Source organism: Pleurodeles waltl, chromosome 2_2 (genome assembly GCF_031143425.1).
Source record: "Pleurodeles waltl isolate 20211129_DDA chromosome 2_2, aPleWal1.hap1.20221129, whole genome shotgun sequence".
Classification (NCBI taxonomy): Eukaryota; Metazoa; Chordata; class Amphibia; order Caudata; family Salamandridae; genus Pleurodeles; species Pleurodeles waltl.
Genome location: NC_090439.1, coordinates 833,415,977 through 833,440,831, shown reverse-complemented (window position 1 = coordinate 833,440,831; position 24,855 = coordinate 833,415,977). Strand labels below are relative to the sequence as shown.

At 42.6% G+C, this 24,855-nt stretch overlaps 1 protein-coding gene across 1 annotated transcript in view; it reads left to right on the top strand.

The window, feature by feature from the left end:
- The window catches only part of PIP4P2 (phosphatidylinositol-4,5-bisphosphate 4-phosphatase 2), a 125,662-nt gene that overhangs the window by 67,293 nt on the left and 33,514 nt on the right, over positions 1 to 24,855 (top strand). Inside the window, exon 5 of the mRNA XM_069220457.1 lies at positions 16,866 to 16,918. Coding sequence (XP_069076558.1) covers positions 16,866 to 16,918 — 53 coding nt within the window. The remainder of the gene's footprint in view (positions 1 to 16,865; positions 16,919 to 24,855) is intronic.

Sequence of the window (24,855 nt, the reverse complement as noted above, 5' to 3'; positions counted from 1 at the left end):
TTTCCCCCCCAATTTTGCAGTGGATTCACAGATCGTCTGTGAATTCACAGGAATTTTTTTTTGTTTTTTTTAAAACTTTATGGCCCAAGGCCTAGGTGTCAGGGTATTGTTACCATGTCCGCTTTGTTTTTTTTGTGTGGTTTTTTTTTTTAGGATTTGGGACCGAGTCCTGAGCCTTAGGATGACTGCCACCACTTTCTAGTTGAAGTGGTAGCAGCCAATCAGATCTCAGTTTGAGATCTGTCGGCTCCGCGGACCCTCCATGCCTCTAAGTATACATACATCTTTTTTCTTTAATTTCTCCAAAACTATTGAACAGATTTACGCCAGAATACAAGAATTACTCTTTCGGAACCAAAATATAGCTTTCTGCCAAATTCGAGGTAGTTCTGTTCAGCAGTTCGGGCTGTAGTCGTGTTCAAAATCCCTATCGGAAAATGCATGAGAAAAACGATATTTGGAACCAACCCCTTTTTCTCGGCCCCCCCTTGACGGGTCACCCCGAACCTTTCAAGACAGCAACTGAAGTATAAGGTTTGAAAGTTTTTGTGAAGATTCGTCAAGCAGCGATAAAGTTATTGGCAAAACAAAAAATGCTTTTCCTATGGGAACTAGGTCCTAACTATAACTATTGGTAGTTTTTTATATATATATATATATATATATATATATATATATATATATATATATATATATATATATATATATATATAATATAACTGTGTGGTAAATTCCTGTGTTGTAAGGTGCCTAAAAGTGGCCTGCGTGGTACTTACCTGTGTCTTAAAGATGCTGCATGGTAAAGATTACATACTGTAAGGAGAAACGGATAGATCAACTCCTGAAATTCGTTTCAACTACTGAAAATTACTCTGGGCTGGGGTTTAATTTCTATGCAGACTGCACTGTGATACATTGACCACTCATATGCAAATCCATCTTGGCCTTTCCCTAATAGGGAGAGTTCATCCTGAAGTGCCACACAGTTTTTCCTGCATAAAAGAACAAAAGCACTCATAAAAATGTTTTGTACTTTTTGGATCTCATCAGTGAGGTGCAGTCCTACATCTGAGCAAGCTGTAACATCCTTGTCTGTTCAAAGGTATTAGAATATGCACCTAATAGAATTTTTTCCCTCACTAGTTTCAAACAGAAAGAAACTATCAGAAAAATTGCAAGCAACTCTAATATTATATGCTGTAGAGCTGACAAAGGTGGTGCTTAGGCTGTCAGGGATGAAACTTTTTATGAGGAATGTCAGAGATCACATCTGACGACTATACCTAAATGAAATTGGAATCCAGCGCCACAATTGAATGCCAGAAGGGGCTTTCCACCATTTTATTGAAAGCTGTGAATTTGGGTACAAACACCAAGGAGTACAAAGGATACTTAATACAGGATAATCCAAAAACACCTATTACCTATATCTTACCTATATCTTGCCCGAAATCCACAAAAACGCATGAAGCCATCGTTTAGACCCATGTACCTACTAAACAAGCCAGCCATGAACCTGTAGGCAAATATCTAGATCGACTTTTACAACCTCTAGTCCAGAATATGACTATGTATTTGAAGGGCACGACTGATTTTTTTAAATAAACTATTCGCTATTAAATGGAATGCAGATGATACTATTGTGATGTATACCATTGATGTGAAATCACTATACACTTCAATTCCACACGATTTGGGGATGGAAACTGTTGAATTCTCTTTGTCTAATACCAGCTTTGACAACAATTTGAAAGTCTTGCTGGTGGAGTTAAGGCATTTCACGCTGTATCATAGCTGTTTCACATGGAACAAATAATTTTTTCTCCAGAAAACCGGAACTTCCATGGGCAGTTGTGCAGCTCCTTGCTGTGCCCACTCTTCATGCACAACTTCGTACTGGAATATATTCTGTTGAATCCTATTTGGCAAAAAAACCTGCTCACTTATTGTAGATGCATTGATGACATTTTCACTATTTGAAAGGGTTTAAACTTGTTCTTATCACAGCCATCGAGAATTTCAGTCACATCAACGAATGCATCAACTGCATCATACTTCACACATACCATGAGCGAAAAAGTAATCAGGTCTTTAGATCGTTCCCTAGTGTACATGTCCATGTGCTGATCCTTCTAAAGCACTAACCAGTCAGGGAAGCCAAGGAGCACTGAACACAGGCACAAAGAGTGATTCACTTGTTTGCTTTTGCAAGGTAATAGTGAAGTTCTAGTGTTCCCTGGACAATGCAACTTAAAGAGATGTCCTTAATTTCCTTCTGAATTGCAGGATGGTTAGAGCAGTTCTGATGTCATTAGGATTATTATTCCACATCCTGGGCTCATAGACCAAGAAGAACATTTTTAGTTTTGGTTTTGTTCTCGTATCATTTGCCCTCCAGTTTGATGATATTCTGATGAGGTGCTGTGGCCATAGGTGGGTAGTTTTTTGTCCAGGTATGTTGAGGTATAATGTCTGATTGTCTTGGTGTTACAGCTGGTCTTGCAACAGGATACACACCTGGGGAATGATCAAGTATACTTCCTACATTGTTGGAGTTAAGTGTTTGAACTTCGTTAGACCCTTAACGAAACATGCCACAGTGTGTAGGATGCCTTTCAGGGGTGCTAGGTCATTTAATTGAGCACTGTTTCATCCATCCAGGAGGGAAAGGATAAAGTCTTGCACAGTTGCTTCGTTTTTGGCTTCTGGAAGAAAGGGTTTCTCTTAGTGTATGCGAGAGAGCTGGTAGTAGGCTGTCAAACCTTCCTCTGTGATGTATTCATAGAATATGAGATCTATACAAAATGTAAGATATTTGCCTTACAACGTCTAAATTTGCATTAGCATACAATCCAGCCAGGTATCTTGAAAACAAACTTTTGGGTTTTCCACAATAACGAATTCTAGATCTGTCCGAAGGTAGAATGATTCACTATATTGAAGCGTTATTGTCCAGAAATTACAGTGGTCTCCCTGGTCTTCAGAAACCAATTTCCGAATCATCTGTGGAGCCCTGTTAACCGGATGAACAGCAGGTTTTTAAAAAATGTGTTGGTTTCTTTTATACACCACTTTCACAAACACTATCATAACATGGTCTGGTAGTAAATCAGGAAAGTGTAGATTTCAGTGGTATTTATTGTACACAACAGTTGCAGAGGATATTTCATATTTATTCAGAATTCATATGTTCTTTTCCGAATGTGTTATCCAGATTAAATTTATTTGGGGATGTATCTAGAATATGTAGGTTATCCCAGTAACACTACCTGTCAGACAAGATTTATGTAATTCTAACAGTTTTAACTGTATTAGTATTGATGATCCTATCCATTCATTTCTTAAAGTTCCACTTCCTAATGCTCCGCCAACCTCAAACCTAAGACAAGCCCAAAATATGTTCAAATAAAGTTACCATGAATCCTAGAACAACTTCTCAAATCTAATCCCATCACCCACGCCACTAGCAGTAGGTCTATTTTGCGGAAGAGTAAGTGAACACGATGCCAGTCCCACCTATCCACGCCATCTAGTAACAAAAGTATTGTTCGGTATAGAATCTTCCTTAAAAAAACAATTTATTATAATCATTTCCTTACTTATTATATTTTTCTGTGCTCTTTGTCCTCAGTTCAGTGGGCTTGTAAGATGTTATCCCTTTGCAAGCATAAATTACCCAGCTCTTTTTCAGTCTACCTAATCATTAAAAATATATTTCGGGGAAATCCTGAGAGAATAATATCATCCCAGATATTAGTCGGAGGTATGTTCACTAGAAGTTCTAACTTACCATTGATTATCGTAGACCATTTTGGGTGCTAAATTAACTGACTATATTAATCTGTCCAAAGTTAGGTATTTCATTCCTTTAACTGTACTTTGGCTTTCAGATACAGAAATCAATCAAATAAAAATAGAATTACAGGTTTCTAGATTCATACATGATGTTACCCAGAATATAACATCACCAATCAGAACACCCATAACTAGCGAGTTGATTGGTTCATTACAAGGAAAGAGCGTGTAATTTATGGCAGTATGTAGGCTGCGGTAAGGTGGCGAAATAATGGGATATTAAAGTAGCAATGACAGCTGAATTACAAATACGATGGTCCAAACAATGTTGTTGGAAATATTATGTATATAAAGTAGTCCTGCAGCACTTAATGTGAGAAAATATGAGGATGATTGGATGTGTGGCTTCCTTTTCATGGGGTGTAGGGGATGGGATGGCATCGTAAGTTCAGCAATGATATGTTTGCTTTTAGCAGATTTTTACAAACGGTGTAAAGGTTAGTATCCGAGAAATATAATGAGGTAGAAATTGAGTTTATTTATTGTCTGATTACTTCAAATAGTTATACTCAAATAACAAACCACCAAAAAACCATAGCTGAGATTTAAAAAACAAAAATAATATTCTAACGTCAGCAGCTAGGACTGTGCAGTTGGTCCCAGTACTGGTGGAACCTGCCCGTCCATTTCCATAAGTCAAGTATGCCCAACATTTCGTCCTAAAAGTTTTCAGTATTGCAGCTTAGCTATGATTTTGAGAAGCCATACGATGGGATGGTTCAACCCAACCATCTTCCGTGTGTGCCACGGCTACTAAATGTTTGTGCCGTAATATATACCAATTACTCTCCACAGTACAACCTCTTTAAGAGCTCAGTGCAAAACATCCCTTAGAACTTAGCTGCTTCATAACCCTCATTGGCCACAATATAACCAGGTGAAGTATGGTGTCCCAAATTGTTCCAGTACCGTTAATATAAAAAATGAGCACAGAACATAAAGCAGCTACTAACGCCATATAAATACCTGCATCAAAAGCCATAGCCGGTGTGCCATGATCTGACTAATAGTGAAAGTCGAGCAAGAATCACAAACGCAGTAAGGTTTAAAAGCAGCAGATTAAAGTTCTCTTTCGGTGCAGGGCTGATGGCTCATTCCATGCCACATCCGCCACAGCACAGGTCTCCAGCCGCGCTCCTCACTTCGCTGAGCCGTTCGTTGGGGCTTGGCCGTTCAGTCGTTTGGTTGCCTGCTTCATGAACCTTAAAACCATTGCTGTGAGCTGACCTGAGTCAGCCGTCAGACAGGATTCCGGGGCACATGTATGAATCTTTAGTAGTCTAAATATAGGCTTTAGCCACCATTTGCATAACTCCAGAAGATTGGGACAGATGCACTCAATAGGAGTTAATGATTCAGATGCACCTCACTCTACTCTGCTGCACCAGTGAGCCCTTGCTGTCAGACCGGATTTAAAGGATCATGGTTGCCTCAAATATTCTTTAATGTTGGTAGTGTTGTAAAGTGTAAGTGCCAATTTGAAGATACACTTATTGCTGAATTCCTTCCTGTCCAGCAAGCCTGATAGCATTTTCACCTGTTTGTTCAATAGTTTGTTAGCTTGCATGGAAGAGAACTATTCCAAAGTTCTCTGGCTTCTAGATCACGTAATGACAACTCAAAATACGATATCCATGGAGAGAATCCTTTAAGATACATGCTTATAAAGTACTTTATAATGTGCCTGCTTGTGCTTTTTTAAGATTAAAACAATAGGAGAGGTGTCTATCTTGGAGCATCAGCTGACATCTTGCTTAATTTAAATTCTAAACAGAGATGTTGCATCTGGTAAGTGAAATATATACTTATATGAGCTGCACTAGATTTTAGGCCACCAGGCTATACTGTAATGTCAGAGTTAATTTACAAATGATTACTTTACATAACTTGCCTAAATCTACCCCCTTTAGTTGTTCAAACAAAAGAAATAATCAATTACAAGGTAGAAGTTTTGATTATCTTGGTTGCAATGGTGTTGCTCTTTCGCCGAGAGAATGAAGTAGAATTTGTTACACAAAATATTTGGACCATTGTACACTTTAATTGGTGCAGCTGCATTTGATATTCAGCTTTATTACTACCTATTCCCCACCTGATTTATAGGTGTCAAGCTAGCGATCGTAAGAGAGTAGCCCCTTTGACACAGTATTGAGAGCAGTGTTTTGAAGTTTCTAAAATCTTACTGATAAAGTAAAAAGCCATAATAGGATGGTGATAATGTAAACAACTATTTGCAGTGCAATAGGTCTCGCATTTGCTCGAGTTAGAGCTATTGGCATTGTAAATTCATAATTTGACTTTTCTTGCCACATAAATTGGTCAACCCTGCCTCATAATTTCGTCTTTTCCTGCCATATAATTCCAGTGGCCCTGCATATAACTAAAGCACTTCCATTTATATTCTTCCTCTATTCGCAGCAAAAATGAAAATGTGGCCATTTAGCATCCTAATTTAAATCTGCCATGCTAATTCGAATAGAGTACCACTTTCACCAACCCATCAGAGTTGCTGGCTGGCTAACACAATTCCCTAAAAACCGAAACAAGACCGCCACAGAGGACCAATAGTGTAATAAGGATGTTAAGTTGGCCTGAATCATGGTTATGATTGTAATAAGGAGAAATTATTAAAACATATTCAATTATCATATAAACCTGTATCAGAAATAAACTTTTGGTATTAGACTATAATGCTCAAGACCCCCTAGAGGGCACGATAACCAAAATATCATTTGTAAGAAACATGGTCATGTAACCATATTCTTAACCACTGGGGGGCATAACCCCATGGAAAAAACAGGAGAAAGGAGTGCCCTGTAACCTTATTCTTAGTCCTGAGAGGCTGTGTTTAGGGCTAGCAGGCCTACTGCAATAATACTACAAACAAGGCCTTAAAAAAAAAGAAAAACTTCTTCGAGCTGTAAGAAAAAAAAAAAAAGGTTCTAGCCACGAGAAAGCTTAGAAAACACTGAATGGTGGGAGGGGTTATTATTTTGGGGTCCCCACTAACCTAGTGTGGTTACACAGAGATGATGTAGACAGAGCGTTTTTCAAGGTGGTCTCATTTTCCTAGGATCACCACAGGCTGTTATGAGCAAAACATTTTGTAAAAGTAATGCCCTGCAAAGCATTATGGGGTGAGTTTTCGTGCTTCAAAAATTACAGTATGTTGACTGCAATGCTCAGAACGGCCCCTAGAAGACACCACAACGAAAATAGCATTTGTAAGAAACATGGTCATGTAACTATATAGTTAGCCCCTACAGGTCATAACCACGCAAAAAGAAAATGGCAATGAATAACGCAGTGTAACTATATATTTAGCCCCTAGAGAGCATAGTGTATTACACATTTTCAGGGATAGCAGGCCTATAGCAATGATATTACAAACAAGGCCCTTAAAAAAACAAGTTATTCCCAGCTGTAAAACAAAAGTTCTAACCATGAGAGCGCTTAAAAAGACACTGAATGGTGGGTGGGGTTATTATTTTGGGGTCTCCACTAACCCAGTGTGGGGATCCAGAGATGACATAGACAGAGCACATTGTGGTGAATATTTTGTAGGTGGTCCCATTGTCCTAGGACCACCACATGTTGACTAATGAGCACAAACGTTTTGTAAAAGTAATGCCCTGCAAAGCATTAGGGAGCGAGTTTCCCGAGTGCAGTGAATATTGTAGTATCAGCTCTCGTGCTGTGCTGGAAGAGCCGTTATCGCTTTGAGGATTTCTGTTTTACGTAAAGCATTTACCAATTTCAAGTGTTTTAAGGAGAGAGCCACAAGAAATTACTCTAATTACGAAACTGTGAATAAAGGTCCCCGTACCGCCAGTCAAGTTCACGCTGTTGTGCCTGTTCACCCTGTGAGTGCCATGGCTGCCTTGCAGCACGAATGGGAGGGACACAATAAAATAAATAGTTCACTCACGCTGAAGTATATTGGCAATCGTGCAATAATCCTTGTAACAGGGCAGTCTGCAAGGTTTGACAAAAACCGCCTCAAGGCGGGACAAATGTATAGCATTTACTAATGACATCAAGTGATTTTTGAAAGGCAAGCCCAGGAACGAATGAAAGTGATGGGCGTGGTTAAAAGTCCACAATACTTACAACCGGTCAAAGCCCTTGTGCGCTTAACCTAAAAAGGAGGGACATAGTACTAGTGTGTGGATGCAGTTCTTTATTGCAGAAAACAAAAGATCATGTCTAGTGAAGAGTAATAAATTCAAAGCCTGCGTGAGTTCTGTCTCTTGGGTATGATTGTTCCTTTTCTCAGAGAGGTATATGACTAGCTTCACCCTTTGGAAAAATGCAGCCATAGGATCACTAAAATAAATAAAATAAAATAAATAGGACTACCCGGGTAGGTGAGAAACACCACTTTGCAGTGCTTAATTTGTGCTTCTTGTTTCCGCCGCTGAGCACTGGCACTTATTTTTGAGGGCCAGGGCTTATTCTTCTGCCTCAAGCATTTGCTGCGAGCAAAAGACACATATGGGGCAGACGGAGGAAGGGAAAAATGAAAAAGCGTCACAAAGGGAGAAAGTAGAAAGCTGCAAGAGTGATCTGAAGGGGCAGGGATTGGCTTGGATTGAAGAGGCCTGAGATGGCTTCAGGATTACGCCGCCTTAGTATGCCGTGTTCAAACATTTAATTGCTGCAGGAGCGTATTTAAGAGAAGGGCTTTGGGCACCGGGACCTTTTTATTTACAAATTAAGCACTTCCACTTTGACTGTGAGATATGATTCATAGACACCTTAACAAACATTGTGCTGTTTTAGAGGACAAGGGCTGCTTATTACCCAACCACCTCTCAATAGTGCAGTGGTTCTCACCCCACACACCCATTTCCTGCTGTCTTCCCTCCTCTTCAGAAACCTTGACTAAAAAGGAGATAACACCTTTCTCCACATGGGTATTGTCTTCTGTTTCTGGGTTATTTTGGCAGTTCTCCACATCTATGCTTCTCCCTTATATGTTGTTAATTGCCACCCCCACTGTTCTACTTGTCTCTGCCACACTCTTACCTGTTTTTATATGTCAATTCTTTTTACTCGTGTCTTACCACAGTACACATGTACACCTTTGCTGTCTGCGGGGAAGAGGCATTATTTTGTGATAGTGAACTAAATTTAAAATTATTCTCCTATTCCCTCCCCCCCCCCAGAAGATTAAGAAATGATGCTCTCCTACGAGGAGTTGGGGGTGGAGAAAGGGATGATGACTCACTTTCCATTGTTTACCTTCGGCTTACCATCATCAATCCATGTCCAACAAATACCACTTTATTGAGCATTGTCAAATTTCTGACTCTGCGGAAGGATTTGTAACACTCTTGGATATGTAGGGAAAATGAGTTCATTGTATTCCTCTGATTGGAAATGAATGACTATTACCCATACTTCTCCAAAGATATCACCCTTTTGCGCCATAGAGATTTTCACCACAGGTGGAATGAGCAGGATCTATGCTTTGGTATCGTATCTTGCATCAAAAGGCTGCTTTAAAGGGTAGCGGGGATTTGTGTGTCTGTTAGGTAGGACCAGGATAGTATCTGCTGGGCTGCACCCTAGACTTTTGATATCTTTGAACAGTGCCTAGCCAAATATTGTAGTGGGGCTGTAGCACCACATTTCTGCCAACATAGTGCAGATTGTATACCGGGTATACAGCAATTTATTTGGTGAAATATAAAGAGTGAAAAATAGGTATCAAGGAAACTTTTGTATTTCCAAAATGGGCACAAGATAAGGTGTTAAGATGCAGTGTTTTTTTGCACATCTCTGAATTCCGGGGTCTCCATACTAGCATGTGAATTACAGGGCATTTCTCAAATAGATGTCTTTTTTTACACACAGTCTTGCATTTGGAAGAAAAAAATGTAGGGAAAGACAAGGGGCGGGAACACTTGTTCTTCTATTCTGTGTTCCCCCAAGTCTCCCGATAAAAATGGTACCTCACTTGTGTGGGTAGGCCTAGTGCCCGCAACAGGAAAGGCAACATGAACACATCACATTTTTACATTGAAATCAGATGTGTTTTTTGCAAAGTGCCTAGCTGTGGATTTTGGCCTCTAGCTCAGCCGGCACCTAGGGAAATCTACCAAACCTGTGCTTTTTTTTAAAAACTATACACCTAGGGGAATCCAGAATGGGGTAACTTGTGGGGCTCTCACCAGGTTCTGACCCAGAATACTATGCAAAGCTCAAAATTTGGCAAAAAAACACCTTTTCCTCACTTTTCGGTGATAGAAAGTTCTGGAATATAAGAGGAGCCACAAACGTCCGCGACAGGAAATGCCACAAAAAGCAACAGGGACACATCGCATTTTCCCAGAGGAAACTGACATGTTTTTTGCAAAGTGCCTAGGTGTGGATTTTGGCTTCTAGCTCAGCCGGCACCTAGGGAAACCTAGTAAACCTCTATATTCTTGGAAACTAGACTCCTAGAGGAATCCAGGAAGGGGTGACTTGTGGGGCTCCCACCAGGTTCTGTTATCGAGAATCCTTTGTAAACCTCAAACTTGGGCACAAAAAAATCACTTTTCCTCACATTTTGGTGATGGAAAGTTCTGGAATCTGAGGAGAGCCATAAACTTCCTTCTACCCAGCGTTCTCACAATAAAATTGATACCTCACTTGTGTGGGTGGCTCAGGTGCTTGCAACAGGGAAGAGTAAAAAATGTGTAGAGATTGAGGGGATAGCACAGCGAGTTGATGAGCACAATTTTCTTTTATTATACATTTTTAGGCTGACTCTGCTTTGGGGACCCACACAAGTGAGGTATAATTTTACTAGGGAAACAGGGGAACACTGGGTTGTAGGAAGGTTGTGCCGGCACGGTGATCCTGCAAAGAGAAGAGAGGAAAACATGCTTTTTTAGGCATATTTTGAGGTTTGTAGAGGAGTCTGGGCAAGAAAATATTGGGGGATCCACGCAAGCCACAGCTCCCCGGACTCCACCGGGTGTCCAGTTTTCAAACTAATCTAGAGTTGGTACTTTTTTCCCAAAGAAGAAGCAAGCACACTACCAAGACTCTTACTTCTGTGATGATCCAAAAAACAAAATTGTGAAATGAAACGCACTTAGGCTATGTTAAAAAAGACCCCTCACCCACCAACCTAGTTGGTGGCATGCTTCATCATCGGGGTGACCACGTCAAGGCACCAACCACTTCAAAGTCCATTCACACACCTTTCGTATGTGACTTGCACAAGACCATTCACACTGCCAGCAGCGTGCCCAACACATTACATCACTTTCATATGCCCACATGCCTGATACAGCAATCACACCAGCTGACGGGGCTGGCGTTTGGCTAGCAGCGTGTTGTAGTGGCCAGCAGCATGTCACTATTTACACTGCTAGCCAAGCGCCACACCACGTACACCACCATCACTTTTTTTTTTTTACACAACAAAGAAACCGCCAACTAATTATAAATAAGTACAAAACTACCAACACAGTAGCTCTAACTATATACATGACAGTAATGCCAACTGTGAAACTCAACATATGAAAATATAAAACAGAGAGTTTACGCTCACGGTAGTTCCCAATAATTCTTTCAGGTGTGGGAACTCCTGAAACAGCAAGCCACCCACAGCCCAGGCTTTGAAGGACAATCTGGGCAGTACATAAGAGTCTACCTCCGGATACATCTTTGGGCACAGCCTCTAGATTTCTTAGCGGGAAAGTCTTTTTGGGTGTGGGAGGAATATGTTCAGGAAAGTGGCGATCTTTCAATCTAGCCACATCCTCCACCTCTGCTTCTCTAGGAACTCTTGCCTGTTCCACCACAACAAGGCTCGCCATGACAGACTCCTGAAACTCTGGATAACTATTCTTGAACACAACAAAAGCATTAAAAGTTGCCAAATGGAAAAGATGATTTTCTACCTTCTTATATCAAACTTAAGACTTACGAACAGCACTATAAGGTTCCAACCTCCAATCTACTCTGTCTACACCACCCATGTGCTTATTGTAGTCCAAAATGCACGCAGGTTTGTGCACTTCAGCAGCCTGACCCCAAACAGTCACAGGGGAAGTACGCTCATCATGGATGGTAGTCAGCATGTAGACATCCCTCCTATGTGCAGATCTCACAGCTAGCAGCTCCTCATTACGCAAGGCACTGTCCTCTCTCACGTTTTTTACAGTCAAGCTCCCTTGGATAGCCGTTTCGGTTAGAGTTGATTGTGCCCCAAGCAACAGTGTCCACTCTGAACAGTTCCCTGAACAACTGCACTCCAGTGTAGAAGTTATCTACATGTAAATGGTGACCTTTGTTAAACAGTTGTCTACCAAGTTCCCACACAATTTTCTCACTAACTCCAAAAGTGGACGGACAACCAGGGGGGTTTATACTGGAATCCCTACCAGAGTAGACTTGGAAATCATAAACATATCCTGTACTACTTTCAGACAGCATATTCATTTTAGTTCCATACTGTGCCCTCTTGCTAGGAATGTACTGCCTAAAAACCAAACAACCCTTGAACAGGACCAAAGACTCGTCCACAGCTATTTCTTTCCCTGGAACATAGACCTCTGAAACCAAACTACTAAATGATCAAGGACAGGTCTAATCTTAAAAAGACGGTAAGAATCAGTGTGATCTTGTTGCAAGGATAAAGCATTATCAACAAAATGCAGCATCCAAAGAAGAAGCGCATACTGGTTATGACTCCTGGTTGCAGGAAATATAGCAGTTGCCATCAAGGGACTAGAAGACCAATATGAAGGCAGTTAATGCTTCCTTATCAGCCCCATCAAAAAAGTTAAACCCAGGAACTTTTTCAACTCTTACAGATTTGTGGGAATCCACCGGCTAGCTCAGGTGTGGCCTAAGTCTGCCGGCGTTGTCCCTCAAATACTGCTCCGCCTTCAAATTAGTCTGCTCAACAATCTGTCCCAAAAATACAACTGAAAGAAATTGACAGACAAATCGTTTTCTCTATTGACTCTACACCCCTGGAGACCAGTAAAGGCAGGCATCTCTGGCTGCTCCATGTTTGGGTCTTCCAATGGGAAACCTTTCAGCCCCAGGCTGCTGCACTATTGGCACATCAGTGTCCTCCTCTAAAACAGGCTCATCATCAGCACTGAGAGTGGCTTCCTCATCAGAAGATTCCTCTCGGACAGAAAATTCACTGCCAGAATCACACACCTCCTCCTCTGCTTCAGATGCAGAGTCAGTCTCCTAATCATGGTCAGAAGATGACTCAAAAAGCATACCAACAACCTGCTGACCGGTCACCCTGTGGCTAGCCATGACCCTTCTATGAAAAGTAGCTGGACAAATGCACCACCAACAACCAGCACTGTGTAAAATAAATAATAAACAAAGTGTGGCTTTATCACGGAGTATAAACTCAAAAACTATACCACTCACTTGCCTGAAAAAGCTAGACTCCCCAGCAACTACTCTGCACAGCCACAACAATCACCAATGATATCCCACTAAAAAGAAAAGAAAATTACACATAGGACAACACAAATATCATTGTGCACTAATCTAAGGACAATTTCATAGACAATCCTGCATTTAGTACACCCCTTACAAAATGTCATTCATGCATGGAAGCAATACTCATTTGGAGTAAACTGTTTTTTCTTACCTAAAACATGCAACTACGCAAACTGCTGGTCAACCACTGCCAAAACCGCAAGGAGTCACAGCAAAGGAAACAAAAGCTTTGAACTAGAACAAAAAGGAGAAATAAAACATTATCATCACAAATGCAAATACTTTGCCAGTCGACATACCCCCCCTCCACCAAACATTTAAAAATGTCCTCAGGTGTCTAGTGGTTACTGCCCCCTTGGGGGCAGATGGGCCTAAAAATAATAGGCCAATCTGTCCCCAAGGGGCGCCGGAAATGGCCACCAGTCATGTGCCTCCTTTGGGGGGCAACCCTTCCCTAAGGCGCTGCCCTCCCACACACAAAACAACAGATACAAAAACAATCCCTGGTGCCTTAGTGGCTTCTGCCCCCAAAGGGGGCAGAAATGGAACAGTTGTGTGCCCCATTTGGGGGGTGACCCTTGCCTCCCCCCCCCCCCCCACACAACAACAGAAACAAAATCAATCCCTGGCACCTTAGTGGCTTCTGCCCCCCTTGGGGGGTAGATGGGCCATAAAATAATAGGCTGATCAAATGGCCAACAGTCATGTGCCCCCTTTGGGGGGGGTGACCCTTTCACCACACAAAAAAACAAAAAGAATCCCTGGTGCTTTAGTGGTTTGGGGGGCAGATGGGCCTAAAATAAAAAAGGCTGATCTTCCCCCAAATGGCCAATAGTTGTGTCCCCCTTTGCGGGGTGACCCTTGCCCCAGGGGCTGTCCCAACACAAAACAAAAACGAATAACATTCTTCCCTGGTGTCTGCGGCTTCTGTCCCCCTTGGGGCAGATCGGCCTGAAAATAGTAGGCCGATCTGCAGAAATAGCCAACAGTGCTGTCCCCCCTTTGTGCGGCAACCCTTGCCCAAGGGGCCGCCCCCTCACACAAATAAAACAAAAGTAAACAATCCCTGGTGTCAACGTGGCCTTCCCCCCCCCCCTCCCCACCCCCCGGGGGGGCAGATTGGCCTAAAGATATTTGGCCGATCTGTCCCAGAGGGGGGCAGAAATAGTGTAAAACATAATGCTCCCCAAAGGATAGCGACCATTGCCCAAGGGGCCGCTCCCCGCTACATGTAATTAACCAAAATGAAATCCCTTGTGTCTAGTGGGCATTCCTGCTGACTGATAGTGATCGGGCAGCAGGAATGCTGAAAGAGACATTGAGGGAAAGGAAAACACTTTCCCTTCCCCTGATTCCTCTTTTAGAGGAATTCCACCCCCCCTCCAAGCCGGAGAAGAAACTCACCTCTTTTCCGAGGTTGCGCTGAAAGCAAATGGCTTCCAGTGCAACCAGCGCCCTCTAATGATGTAAGAGTGCAATCGCGTCATTAGATGGTGTGTGGAAGGGGAAGCGAGTCCCCTTCCATCCCTGCCCAGGGGAGGGAGGTGGGAGGCCCAGAGGGGGGAGCGCTAGCACTCTCCCTGTGGGCCAGTACCAGGACGTAGTGGTTACGTAACTGGTGCCCCAGCGCTGCGCCACCAGACTTAACCATTACATCCATGGTGCCAAAGGGGTTAAATAGACTTTACGTGTGTGGTAAAGACATTTGCGTGGTAAAAAAAATGTGTGGTAAAGGCAATGTGTGCTTGTAAAGGCTATTTCCCGTGGCAGCTACCACCTTTTGCCAGTTTCCTAATTCCTTCAATTTCGTGTCAAGTTCTTTTCTTTTTTCTTTCCTGTGTCTATTCATTCTAGCTGAAATTGCTCTCATTTACCTCTAGTAAGAGCTATAAGGAAATTCCAAAGGATGTCCACCTGCACTGTGCCATTGTCATTATTTTTTCACAAATTGGGTTATTGTCGGTTTCATATTTGTTTTATTTACATGTTAGCTGCTGACAGCATCTTTGGCTGAGCCACTGATAGCACTTGGAGAAATCTGTTGGGAGCCCCAGATATGTACAAAGGGAGAGCACTCAAAAGAAATGGACATTAGGTGGCCTGGGTACAACCTTCATATCCCTGCATCCCTCAGTCCTCCAGAGCCATGAGAAGGTGGGTGAGAATCCTGCCCGCTTTCTGTCGCTCCACCACCAACCTCCTCTGGAAGCACTGGGCTGACTTGTATACCCTTTTGCTGACCTTTTATTAAACAAACCAGGATTCTACAGTCTTCAACAATAAGCAATAGTTTATTGTACTGTTGGTGTTTTCCTGTAATTTAAATGTATATCTGTACTGCTCACGGCATGAGATACTAAAGTGAGCTCTTATCTGGAATGCTAGAATACATAATTGCCCCTTGAATTTCACGCAATGTATGGCATCTGAAGAACACAACAAGGAACAATCCCCTTGTCTTCTCAGACTCTCCAATGAGGCTGGCGGTCACCGCGAAAGGCAGGGCACATTGATCAATGACCGGAGCCCCAGGATCTTTTTGAGGTAACAGGTAGCTGAATGTACTAGTGAAGGGCACACCCAGAGAGACTTCTTGACAACTCCACCAGCCCAAGCATTAACATTACCTCCAGGGCACCCCAGAAGTGTGGAACTTCCTGGAGACATGACTGGTGATCTCATTCCCTAAAACTAGGGCCTTTGGGGCTTACTGCCTACATATAAGGTGGTTTGTAGGACTTTTACCACAAGCAGTCCACTTCAAGAAATGTGCAATGGATGGCAAGTGGGTGGAACCCGATATCCTGCAAACTGCTGATGGTGTTTTTCTTCTGGTCAGAAACTTTAAGCCTAGCGTATCTTGTTCGACAGATTTTTGTAGCAGTTTGCCAAGTTTTGGTAATGTCCATGCATTTTTGTCTAACTTCAGAGTGCTGGTACCAGTGTTCCCCTCAATTTTAACATCTCTTGAGATCCCTGTTTATTTAAACCCTTTTAACCTTACTGTCTGCAGGACACCAACATAAGTGGTCACCTTTATGCCCAGACTACCATGATGGGAGTGCATTGTGGTGAGGTGAAACTTATCTGATATTCTAGATGCCATTGCAGTTAGTTATTGTACTGGCTTATTGATTGTCATATCGAATGTTTTATTTCCCCAGGTGTCTTTAAAATAAAGAAAAATAAAAAAGTTTGCACTTTTTATACCAGGTAACCAGGGTTTGAGGTATTGTTATCCTCATTGGATTGGTTGACTACAGGATTGTTAAATTATTGATTAGCATTGTCTTTGCAAGATACATTGTCACATGGGGACATCCTGTTGTAATGCCCGGTGCCTTGGTTTGTTCTTCCACATGTGATGGTGGGTATTAGAATGAGGGCGCCAGTAGGGAAGGCCTCTCTAAATATCCTTGCCTTTGTAGCACAGCTCGACTAAATAAAGAGCATGAAAATTGCCACAAACAGTAGCAAGTATCAAACTCTCCCACCGTATTTCTAATACCTTCTTTTCCATGTTTTCTTCTTTGTAGTGGATGGAGTTGAGGTTCAACACATTGGCAAAATGTCCTCACTGCAGGAAAGTGTAAGCATATTTTAAAGCTGTGTAAACGTTATGGACGTCTGTTTATTTTTTTGCAAAATGTAAACTGTCAGCCATTTTGCTGAGGTGGTGGTTTTCAGCTGTCTCTCTTGCCTAGCCTTGATATTAGTGCTCTTTTTGTTTATTAAGAGAGTTAGATATGAGCTCTATATGTGCTAATATTTGAATGGCTTTGTGATAAAAATGCTTGGTCATGGTGCCTGAATCTTACAGGCCACATTTCTGTCAGAGGAATACAAACAAATGTGTTTAGTTTTTCTTCAACTGAGTTCCTCTGTTGTGGTGCAGTGATCTTTTTGGCATTTTCAACATTACAGTAAGTACTTCTGATACCTGTGTGACCTGACATGCACACCCAAATTAGAGCTGCTGAGTCAAAGTTCTCTTGTGAATCTAGAACCACTGTCAGTATGCTGGAACTTTGATGGTGGGTTTCGAACTGAGAATGGAATGCATCTCAGTGAAGGGGGGCATAAAAAAACTCAATAGCATAAAAAGTAAGAAAGACTTGTCTGTAAGTTCCATCTATGAGAGGAGTGAGCATGACCAGAGTTTCTCTGTTGCATGGCTGGGGTGCTCACATGCCCCAACCATGCAATAGGGCCAGCCAGTGGGAATATGCCCTCCATCATATCTAACTGATTGACACTTAACTAACATGTGGGTAGCGGTACAGAGTCCCACAGCGTCAGCAGGTCCCTTACTCTCCACCCACTTCAGCGATAGGCCCTCCTTTTAGAGGTCCTGTCCTTGTAATGCAATTTTATGTATGTCTTGGTACATCAAAGCCAGATCTGTTGATTTTCTCAGTGCTTGTTATGAGAGATTATTAAGTCATTTACATTTTCAGACAATATGAGACAAAGACTTGCTGCACATTTTGTGTGTGGAACAGGCGCAAGGCACTGTGAACAGCTATTGAGCTACTGAATCTTTTGATGAATGTAAACCCATTGATGCTTTCACATTGTAAGGTATGCATATTTCCAGGTTGTAGGATGCTGGCTCTGTATATACTATATCTAAATGAGATATAATGTGCACAAAGTCCAGGGGTTCCCCAAGAGGCTTGACAGAGGCAATAATAGATAATACTAATGCTTTTTTGTGGTAGTGTGGTCGAGCAGTAAGGCTTATCAGAGGGTAGTGTTGAGCATTTGTTGTACACACACACAAACAATAAATGAGAACACACACACTCAATGACTTAACTCAAGGCCAACAGGTTTTTATATAGAAAAATATACTTTTCTTAATTTATTTTAGAACCACAAGATTCAAATTGCAGGTAAGTACATTCATTGTAAGGTACTTTGCATAGGTATAGATAGGACTTTGAATGAAAACAGTCATGTACACAGTTAGGCATAAAATGTCAGTAAGCTATTTTAAAAGTGGACACTGCAAAATTCAACAGTTCCTGGGGGAGGTAAGTACAGTTAGGTTAATACGGTAAGTAAAGCACTTTCAAGTTCAGTGCTCTTTAAAGGCTCACCGCCAGGTATTACAGTTCCTGCAGGGGAAGGTGTGAAGCACCTCCACCCAGGACAGGCCTTATTCCTGATCACAGAGTGCACAAAGACACTCGCCCCATGTGGCCAGAAACTGATCTGGAAGTGGCAGGCTGGCAGAAAACGGTCAGCGTAGCATTGGCAGTTGGGCTGGCAGGCAGGGGGCATCTCTAATATACCCTCTGTGTGCATTTCTCAATAAATTCTACACTGGCATCAGTGTGGATTTATTGTGCTGAGAAGTTTGATACCAAACTTCCCAGTATTCCGTGTGGCCATTATGTAACTGTGGAGTTTGTGTTTGACAAACTCCCAGACCATATATTCTATTTGGCTACCCTGCACTTACAATGTCTAAGAATTGGCTTAGACACTGTAGGGGCATAGTGCTCGTGCAGCTCTATCCTCACCTGTGGTATAGTGCACCCTGCCTTAGGGCTGTAAGACCTGCTAGAGGGGTGACTTACCTATGCCACAGGCAGTGGGTTGTGGGCATGGCACTCTGAGGGGGGAGCCATGTTGAATTAGTCTTTTTCTCCCCACCAGCACACACAAGCTGTGAGGCAGTGTGCATGTGCTGAGTTAGGGGTCCCCAGGGTGGCATAATACATGTTGCAGCCCTTAGAGACCTTCACTGGCCACAGGGCTCTTGGTACCACGGTACCTTTTACAAGGGATTTATCTGTGTGCCGGGGCTGTGCCAATTGTGGAGACATTGGTACAATTTTAGGGAAAGAACACTGTTGCTGGGGCCTGGTTAGCAGGGTCCCAGCACACTTTCAGTCAAAGCTGGCATCAACAATGTTAGGGGGTAACTATGCCAACAGTGGCATTTTCCTACAAAGGTGGTGTGAAAACTGGCACTTAATTGCAGGTCCCTTTGCTTTTAAATTTAGTCCCAACCTTCAAAGCAAAACATTGCCTCATATCGTTTGAAGCATAATTATTGATCAACACAAAAATTCCTGAATCAACATGTCTTATTGTCTTTGTTGCTAATTGTTATTCAAAGTAAAAATTTGTGTAGTCAGGAAAAAGAAATTACGGAAATAACTGATGAGACTGAGTATTATGCATTTACGTGCAAAAGCAATGTTTGGTATGGAGATGAGAGACATGTGATGCCCCGTCTACAAAACCTGCCCCCCTCTTGTTTGAAGGAAGAGCATCTTTTGACTTAAGCATCGGAAAGGAAATGTTCACTGCGGCAGCAACTTCACATTACACTATTATGTGCACCTCGTCATTGCTTCTGTCTCGTTTCATTAAAAAAAAAAAGAAAAAAAAAAAGAAGTTTGACTTATGCGATATAACGGGAACGACATTAAGCAGCTGTGGAATACTATGTGAATTTCTCATGTGAAAAAATAAGCTCAAAGTGTTCCTTCAAACACATCAATCATCAGAAATTATTGTGCACTTCCAGTACATCTGTGCTGTTTATAACTATTATGGTTTACAGTACTTTTATTTTTAAAAAAATTTAGAGCTTTGTAGCTATACATAATGAAATGTAAAACTACTTGATCATATTGTAGGCGCGTTATCCAAGCAATGTGAGCGCAGATGCTCCAAAGCCTGCTTCCCTCATGTTTAACTAGGACATCAATTCGCTGAGATCAAATTTTCATAGCAGGAGCATGTACACTTAATACAAACAGGTACACGTGTCCAGTTCTCCTTCCTTCTGGTGCACGCTACTGAAAAAAAAATGAATTTTAAAAAACTGCTGTACTGAAAAGGTTATTTTTTTTTCACATAGTGCTCCTATGAGATAGCTGAATGTAAGAAAAGTGTGATATTTAAGTGCTCTTTTCTTGTGGAAAAGTCTCTCTTGCACTGCAATGCAAACACTACGTAGGAGCAGGAATGATATACCCAATCAACGAAAAGCATGACGTCGATACTTAAAAAGCTTCTCTAGCCTGGTCCATGACAATATCTTGAGCCAGTTTCTGAAAGAGGCCGATCTAAATAGTCCATCAGTTGACGGGGCTTTATGAAGCAGTATTGAAAGGGCAGAAGTTGTGAGCTTCCACTGAAAAAAATGGTTGTGCTGCATTTTTGACCTAGTTAGAAAGCTTATGTTCAATGCAATAGGCCCGAGTTAGTAATGGTGACAAGATTTTCTGTTTTTAGGTTGAGCGTTAGCGTTTGGCCTGCTGTATACTAAAGTATACAATAGAGTGAGTTCCAGCGTTCTGATTCGTTAGTTGCTGTGTCCTTCAAAAATCCTTGCTTGCTAGTGGTCAGTTTGCCTCTTTGTCCTGTCTTTTTTCACTTTGGGAGCAGCACAAAGTACTGTGTAATTACGCTATGTCCTGTTTATCTCTTCTGTAAGGGACTTTTTTTTGCCATTTACCTGTTTCACTTCAGCAGTGTGGGTGCTTGCTCAGCCCCCTCCTCCCCACCAGCTCCCTCTGTAAACATAAACCAACAGCAGAGGGGGGCTTTTCCAGGGCCAGCTCACCCTCGCTCTTTTCCTTTTGTTGTTTTCAGTCTGTGTGGCAATAAAAGTCGAGTCAGTAATTTACAACGCTATGAGCAAACAGAGACTATTGCATTCCAAATACTTGTTTATATATACTGTGAACTCCACTAGAAGGAATCGAACCGCTGTGCTTGAGCACTAGTTACATTACACAAGAACACGTTATTCTTTTTTTTTTTTTTTTACTTTTACGCCGAGACTCGAACCTGGTTCCCCGGTCTCAAAGTCAGCAGCGCTGGCCGTAGGCACACACCCTCGCCTCGGCTGGTGGAGTTCATTCACCTCTTCTAGTGACCGCGAGCCCGAGCGTCTTGGGTCTGCTCTCATCTATTGCACCCCAGTTCTCCAAAGTCTGGGACAGGCGCAGCCCCGGCCCTCGCACACCCCCTGCCTCCCAGCAGTAGCCTCATACTGGTCGCTCCTGGCTCCGAGCTCAGGTTTCAGATTTCTGACACACCTTGCCGGAGGAATGCTTCTCTTTGTTTACAGTTTTGAACCTGACGTCTCTGCCCCACTATTGAGTAAGAGCAGCTGCGAGGGGAGGTTTCTGTGCTATTATTCATCCCTGACACCCAGGAAGTTAATTATTAATCTGCTGCGAATAGGAGAGAGCACCTGGATACCGGAACAGTGAAAGGCTTGTTCAAATCCGGTATTACACGGGAAGTGGGTTTCGGTTACGAAACGTTGCTCCCTAAAGGGGCCCTGTCTGCCGAGCTGTCATTCTGGGATCGCGTGATGCCCTGGGAGCGCTGCGGGGGACCGGGGTTGCGAACCCTCGCGCACCAGGCACTCCCATGACGTGCACAACTTGTTTCAGGGAACAGTGCGAGGGCGGTCAGCGCGTGCCACCCCATCCATTCCAAGCTGCGCTGTCTGTGCCCTTATGCTACTAACTTGATTTTATATAGCGCATACCACAACATGTGCCGTTTGCAAACTGTACAAATAACACACGTCGCCATTCCCCAATTTACTGCGCTAGACATGCTCACCTTGGAAAGTTCCAAGGTTGAATCTGCCTTGGTGGGGTTTAAACTCACGACATAAGAGAGAACATTTGCCATCTGCTCACTGAGTCATCTTCCTGGCACACCAGATCCCAGTGCCATTCATCTCATTATGTTGTTATACGTTTTTGAACAGTGGTTGCTGCAGTAGGCTAATTAACATTTTCGAATAGTTCTGTTCTGTTTCAGACAGAGCTTGGTAACAGGAGTGTCACAAGTATGTAGTAGTGATTGTAAATTATGTTATTACATTCGAGTACTTTTTTGTGGTGCAAGCAACACTCGGTGCTATTACTGTTCTTTCGCTCGGCTCTCCTTGCATGACGCTTCTGTGTTGAAAGGGTAGGCTCTTGCCGCAGGAGCCTGGCATATGGTGGTCACCGTTCTAATGCAGCAGCCTAGAAGGGGGGGGGGCATCCAGAGCAGCCAGGAATTCCATATGATGTAGCAATAGTGGTCACTGTTGTAGCTGTGAATTACTGGTTTGGAATCAAGTCATTGTCGCCAGTAGCTCTCTACCAGAGCCACACATAACATTCAGTAAATTTGACATTACCACTTCGTCCCTTTAGCATTTTTATAGCGTTCAGGTTATATCATTCAGGCATTGGTCATGGGAGGAGTGGAAATTGTTGGCACGAGGTACATCATTAAAGTGTGATATAAAGGCTCACGGTGCCTTTCCTATGGAATGTTTGAAAATGCCATAGGCTAATCACATGATGGCTTGCGCCATTAATTCTCAAGAGTCCAGTCACATGAGCGCTCTCTCTTTAGTTCTTTGGGAATGTGAAGGGAAGGCTTACTCGACGATTTAAGTCCATGAATGTAAACCGCATAACCGGCACGAAAGAATAATTTTAATGGGGAAAAATGATAACCAAGTGACTATCTTGAAAGCGGGTAACTATACTTCGATGCATTTTGCATATAACCTAATAAAAGACTCGCTGAAATCGATTAGGGTTTGTCTTTCAGCCCTATAGCAGTTTCACAGTTTCAAATATGCTAAAGGTGTCCATTATCTCTGTAAACTGAATGAGTACATTTGTCAAATTCATACTTTGAGCGCATTGGGACTTTTCGAATAAAGCAGATAACAAAATCAAACCATGTTAAGAGTGAGGCAGGGGCCGATGGAGGTTTTGTCTTTTACTAAATTTATGGGGCCTTTCCTTTGGGTCGCACTTCTTGCCATTTTAATTCGTTTACTCTGTATTAGTTGCCAAGCACTTTGAAATGTTCTAGTTTTCTCAGTGTTTGGCTATGGCATTATTTAGCTGTATTCACAGCAACTACAAACTTTTTGTTGTTCAGCGACTGATTCTGGCCGTACGACGGATTTAGGTTTAATGGAGATCTTTGGATAACCCTTGTAGTTTTGGGACAGCATTTCTCTGTTCGAATAATTAGAAAATGGTTTATATGATGGAACCTTAACCAGTACTTAGTACTTAGCTACCAGACCGCACAAAATATCTTTAATTGCAGACTTTTTATTCCTGGGGAAAAGTAGGGCTTACCTAGCTCTTGCTGTGACTCAACGAGAGGATGGCACTTCACAAACATGACGATGAAGTGGAGGAAGGAAAACCGTATTTACTGCGCTTCTATGATTTGTTTCACCATGCCTGCAAAGCAAGAACCTAAGATATTGATTGATTGATCATACATGATATTCTGACCAGTATAATGTACGAACTTGAACCATGCACCCACGTCCGTACTGCAGTTCCATCACTCGTGAAGGTATAGCCCCAAGCCATATTCTGTGCTATTGGCTCATTTCAAGGCGCTGTGGTGATACGTGCTGCCATTTATCACCCAGCCTTTCAATGCTTATTGCTGCGGGTCCTGAAAGGTGTGTTGCTTTTATGGGGCACTTCATCACGTTTCCAATGCGCACGGCAATGCTGACAACCAGTGAAGTCTGGTTGTTAAGTACTGGCGTCATTTCCTAATTTATTAATTACCCAGAATTCTACCCATTTCTGCATCGTTACCTCCAAAAGCCAGGGGGCTAAACTTTTTTTATGGGAAAATTATCTCCTCTTCGAAAGAGCAAATTATTTGCAGTGCAGATCTTCTATAAATACCCAGTCACCTTACTTGACTCCTGCATACGTCACAACACCAGAATACAGTCCTGAGCAAAAAGCAGCAGAAGGCAAACAGTCACTGGGAGAGTAAGGGCAGGTAGCAACACCGCGGCCATATTGTGGTTTCAGTTCTCCCTCAGGTAGCGAAAGCAGAGGGAGACCGCTGCAGGATCCGGAAAGCGAGGGTGCCTCTGGCATACCGCTCTATGCACCCACCACCTCTGCCTGCGGGGGCTTGTGGAGGATACACACTGCTCGAGGACCAGTGAAGGTGACAGCAGGAAGCAGCAGCAGCAATGCCTGGCCGACCCTGAATTGGATGCCGATTCTTGGGTGTACGTTCCCGAGCTTACCATTGAAGTGTATTCCAGCAGCAGTGGTGGCAAGTCGAATACTTGGATTTGGGGCTTACTGGAATGTTGGGGGTGAGGGGCTGTGTGGGAGCCACAGATGCATGGCCATCCCGCTATATCTCTGTAGCATACTGAAGGAGTTGATACCTGTACTCTGGATTGTTCTATTGTGATGCCCGATTCTCTTTAACTTTTCTGGCTCCCAGAGAGTTGTGTAGCCCTGGTACCCACTAATAAGATCCCTGTGAGGATCTGCTTTCAGTCGCCTCAGCCAGAAGGCCTCCCACTAGCAAGTGTTGTCAGTACATTTGTATGCTTTTGGTGCAGGAGCAAATTTGGAAAATATGGCTTTGTCTACATTATGTCTCATTGGTTGTAGCATCTGCACTTTATCGATTGGCTAAATTGACCAATTCCTTTCTCTTATTATTGTCAGACTGTTTTCTGTCCGAGGA